Source organism: Empidonax traillii, unplaced genomic scaffold, assembly GCF_003031625.1.
Source record: "Empidonax traillii isolate 1590-97213 ecotype Southwest subspecies unplaced genomic scaffold, ASM303162v1 scaffold355:size2308892, whole genome shotgun sequence".
Taxonomy (NCBI): domain Eukaryota; kingdom Metazoa; phylum Chordata; class Aves; order Passeriformes; family Tyrannidae; genus Empidonax; species Empidonax traillii.
In genome coordinates this window covers 472,606-477,055 of record NW_020955548.1, presented here as the reverse complement: position 1 = coordinate 477,055, position 4,450 = coordinate 472,606, and the positions used below count along the sequence as shown (strand labels likewise).

The 4,450-nt window shown below is 41.7% G+C and overlaps 1 protein-coding gene across 1 annotated transcript in view; it reads right to left on the bottom strand.

Moving 5' to 3' along the window:
* The window catches only part of DECR1 (2,4-dienoyl-CoA reductase 1), a 15,314-nt gene extending 15,244 nt beyond the window's left edge, over positions 1 to 70 (bottom strand). The window contains exon 1 of the mRNA XM_027892494.1: positions 8 to 70. Within this exon, the coding sequence (XP_027748295.1) occupies positions 8 to 70 (63 nt within the window). The remainder of the gene's footprint in view (positions 1 to 7) is intronic.
* Positions 71 to 4,450: the final 4,380 nt, after the last annotated feature.

Sequence of the window (4,450 nt, the reverse complement as noted above, 5' to 3'; positions counted from 1 at the left end):
GCCTTACCCTCCCGGCGCCGCAGAAACCGATGCCCCGCACTGCGCGCCGTCCCAGCACCGCCACCGCCATCTTGTCCGGCCAGGCCGTGCGCCTGCCCCGCGGGGGCGGCACCGGGCGGAGCCGCCGAGACCGTCCCCGCCCCGAGAGCTGCAAAATGTGGAATACGTAAAAATTTTCTTAAGAAAGCATGTCCTCTGGTGTTTGATCTTTGTACGCTTTCAAGCGTAACCCACAAGAAAGGAGATTCAGTCCGTGAAACAGTTAGCAGCTAATAAGTAAGCTCTAAGCGACGTCCAGGTGTTAGAAAGGCAAAGTACTTGTCGATGGAATTGCCTTGTTAAGGGTTTAGGGCTTGACATGTTTCAGCCATCTCAGACGGGAGGTTAACAAAGTCTGGGGAGAAGGATGTACCACTGATTGTGGATACAAAGAATGCAGAATTTACGGACCACAAGGACGGACATTTGGCAGAACCTGAAGACAAGAAAAAAACTAATAAAGACAAAGCAACTGTGCTGAAATCAACTCCAACTGGGTTAAAGTTAATTCTAGCAGGGGAAGATCGCCTACGGAACCATAAGAGAAAGACTGAGCCTGCAGACTAATTAGCTTGAGAAGGAACAGAATCATTAACCAGTAGAAGATAGAATACTCTTTAGTAAGAGAACAATGAATATTAATGTCTTTATTTGCAAAAATGTATACACAATGAAAAGTTTTGGAAGCCATTGTGCTGGCTTTGTGGATTTATCAGCCGGCACCCCTTTCTGCACAGAACTGTAAATCAAATACCTCGACTCTGCGAGGATTTGACCTTTTGCTCACTGGGAGAAAGAACCTATTTTGGATAACACAGGGGCACCTTCCTGGACACTGCCACTGCCTTGGCACCTCCAGTTCCAGCTGTGAGGGTCAGGGTTCGGGCTATCTGCTTCACTGAGTTGGGGTTTTATTACTGCAAGTGATTTACTCAACTCAAAGGACAATCTTCTTCTTTTTTCTTTTTTCTTGTTTTTTTGGTTTGTTTCTTTGTGGGTTTGGTTTTTTATCTTGTGATCTAAACCCAAAAATTTCCATGCCTTCTACCCTTAGCATGGTGGCCAATTTTTGGTGTGTGTGTTTTGGGGGTAGAAGAGTTGTTTATTTAACAAATGAGAGAAAAGGAGTGGCACAGCTGTCTGCTAACTGGGATTTCAAATGGGATGGGTAACATGGGACCTGATTTGGGGTAATACCGTGCATTCACAGATCACTCCTGGGCAGCAGCACAGAGGCTCTGTGCTGGCTCCACTGCACACACCAACACTGGCTGACTGCCAGCAAAAACAAAGTTTACCAGAAAGACTAAGATCCCTCATTTCAAATTCAGCACTGTCAAGGGAGTTCAGAAAAGGCCTGAGCAGTCTTACAAACATTAGGCCATATTCAGTGACAGGGGATTATGTTGATGTAACAAGACATTTGATGGATCTGTGTTGAGCACATAGACTGGCCAACCAGAAAAGTAATGACTGACTGATACCTACCCATTTGCACAGCCTGGGTAACAAGGCTGCAGAGTTGTATCTGCCCATAAGGAAGGAGAAGGTAAGGGAGCAGGGAAGAGCATGGTAGCTGTAAGAACATACAGATTTAATAAAGCTGCTGGTTTTGAGGAGAACAACACTTGATGAATCTGTGCAGTTACAAAACTTGCCATGAAAGACAAAAAAACCCTATCACTGGGTCTATGCTATCAATTTTTGAATTCAGGGCAAACTGAATACACGGTGCTGTGGGAGTTCAGAGGCATCAGAATTCAAATCTTACAGCTTAGTCATCATTGCCCTGTATAAAAATGGCCAAACAGCCATTTTCTCTAAATGTTCAACATTTAGGAAAAAACAAAACAAAACAAAACAAAAAGTTGATGCTCTGTTGGTGCAGTAAGTTCTAGAGTACCTAACATCTTTGTAAGTGCTGCACACCATCTGGCAGCCACTGAAGCAATAGTGCCACACCACTAGGCAGTGATTGCCACAGTACCATTAAAACTGCATATGGAATATCTGATAGGTGTCAGAGACTCTGACATTCTAAGATTTACATGGTAACATTTCATTAAAATTAGTTAATTCAAAAGATACTGAGTCTCAAGAGATACATAATCACTGAACTAAAAACCAAAAAATCCCCCACCTAACCAACCAAAAAATCTAAAAATATAATTGAAAGAAGAACTACCAGCATTTTACAAGGAAATTAAATTGGTTTAATAGGCTACTACCCCACTTTCTAAAATTCTACTTCATTTTGGATGATTTCCAAGTTTAGGAAGAGTTTAAGAACAGCTTAACTGAAATATTGAAGCATCTAATCTCTGTTTTAAAGCATGCCAGAAGGTTTAAAGCAGAAAGTATCTGTTAGGATTTTTGGTTGAGTTTTTAATGCGTTTTTTAATCTTCTATGGTAACATGAGAAATTATAAGACTAAATCTATTATTTGTAGGGGAAAAAGTAATCAAAAAAATGTAACTCCTAGAAAAGCATGATCTGAAAGTGTCTGTCTAGCACCAGTCTTTTGCAAAGGTAATGATGTCTTAATCACCTCTTACAGAAATACCTAAGAAGCTATGAATATATAAGAGCTAGCAGGCATAACTTAGACTTTCAAGGATTTAGCCAAGTGGCATAACAGAGCTCAGCAGAAACCTCAGTCCTCACTGTAAACTTGCATGCCATTGCTGCTTCTGCCACTCAAACTACCTTGTCAAAAGAAATGCATAGCACCTGATGATAAAGTTTAAAAATAGTCCAAGAGACTTTTAATACAAAAGAAAGACTACTAAGGAGAAAAAATAATCCTAGGTAAGGAATAAAATATAGACATAATGCTGACCTAAATATCTGTTAAGAGCAAATGTGTAATGAGAGATCGCCTTGATATTCTGTTTAGATACTGTTTCATAGGCGTCAACTGTGGTACTATTTCAAAAGTTAGATGCAAGTTAAGCCTGCGGTCCATGAGAGTTTCTGAAACACCTCTTTCTGCTCTACTAGTCTCTAAGTTTTGAACTCTGCTGAATCGTTTATTTGTGAATTGAAAAAAGGAACAAGTAGAAAACCAACAAATACTAGAGGACAGAGAAGTAGGTCAGTCTGACAGCAAACCTCACAAAGTCTAGAAGGTAAATGAATGGGAAACCATGATACCAGAAAAATAAAGTAAAATAAAATCAGATAAATGCAGGAGACTTTGAAGCATAAACATTATAAAGGAGTTTATATGATTCATACAGTTTCTTATGACTATGATTTGTCATATGAGTTGGTCACAGAAGTCAAGCCAATAGGATAAATAAGACATAAAATAATGACAACAATACAGAAAATATTAAAGTACAGTTATATAAAGCTGAGAAATAGTCTTATTCAGGTTATATTGTGTATTTCTGGTCACCTTGGCTCAAAACTAAACTGGCAAAATTATGAGGGACTAAAAAGAACAAACAAGGAAGATGGAGAAAACTCAGAAGGAAAGAGATTAAGGAGACTGATCATCTATCTTAGAAGTGTAGGAAAATATAAAAAGGTATCTAAATGAACATTTAAGGACCAAGGATTCCTAAAGTCATAACATGTGGAGATTAAGCAGATTATGATACTACAAAAACATTTCTGACAGCTCATATTTACATTTCTGTGTGGTTTAGATTAATATTTTCTATTAGAAAAACGTTATCCTGAGTTTCCCCTCCCCATTTCAACTCCACAGTGGGTTTTTTTATACCAAAACTTCTTAACTGTGGTTATAACTTCAAAAGATTTCTCTATTTTGGAAAGTTAAGGGGCAAACAATTACCAATATTCATTACTTGAGAAGTAAGCCGATTGGCGGGTAGGAATTTGCTCTCCAGCTGAGGCTGATCATGAGCTGCTTAGCGCAAGGAGAAATTGGTATTTTGAGCCTTTCCTCGGATGCGTGTGACTGCAGTCATGCAAGTGTGGCTTCCTCTGCTGTTTCCAGAAAGTCTTTGGTAACCTGCCGAATGGCCTTCGAACTCCCAGGTGTTTTTCAGTTAAAATTCTTTTTTTTTTTTTTTTTTTTTTTTATCCAAACCTTGCTTTCAGTTAAGAGATGAATGTCTAGCAAGTTTCCTGTTCCGCATGCAATGCATTTTGTTAGGGATTGAGAGCGCACTGAGAAGGGCAGGCCAGAGGGACACAACCCACCCGCGGGGCCCCGGCTGGACATGTCAATCCCGGCCCACGCTGACACGGAGCGGAAGGGACAGGCAGCTCCCCGGGGGTGCCAAGGGGTGCCGCCGTGACGGGGACACGGCTGTGATGGGGACACGGCTGTGACAGGAACGCGGCTGTGACGGGGCCGCGCACGCGCGCGGGCCGCGGCTGCAGCGGTCCCACGGCCCCGTAGGCGGCGCCCTCGGCCTGCCCCGCCCCCCACCCGGC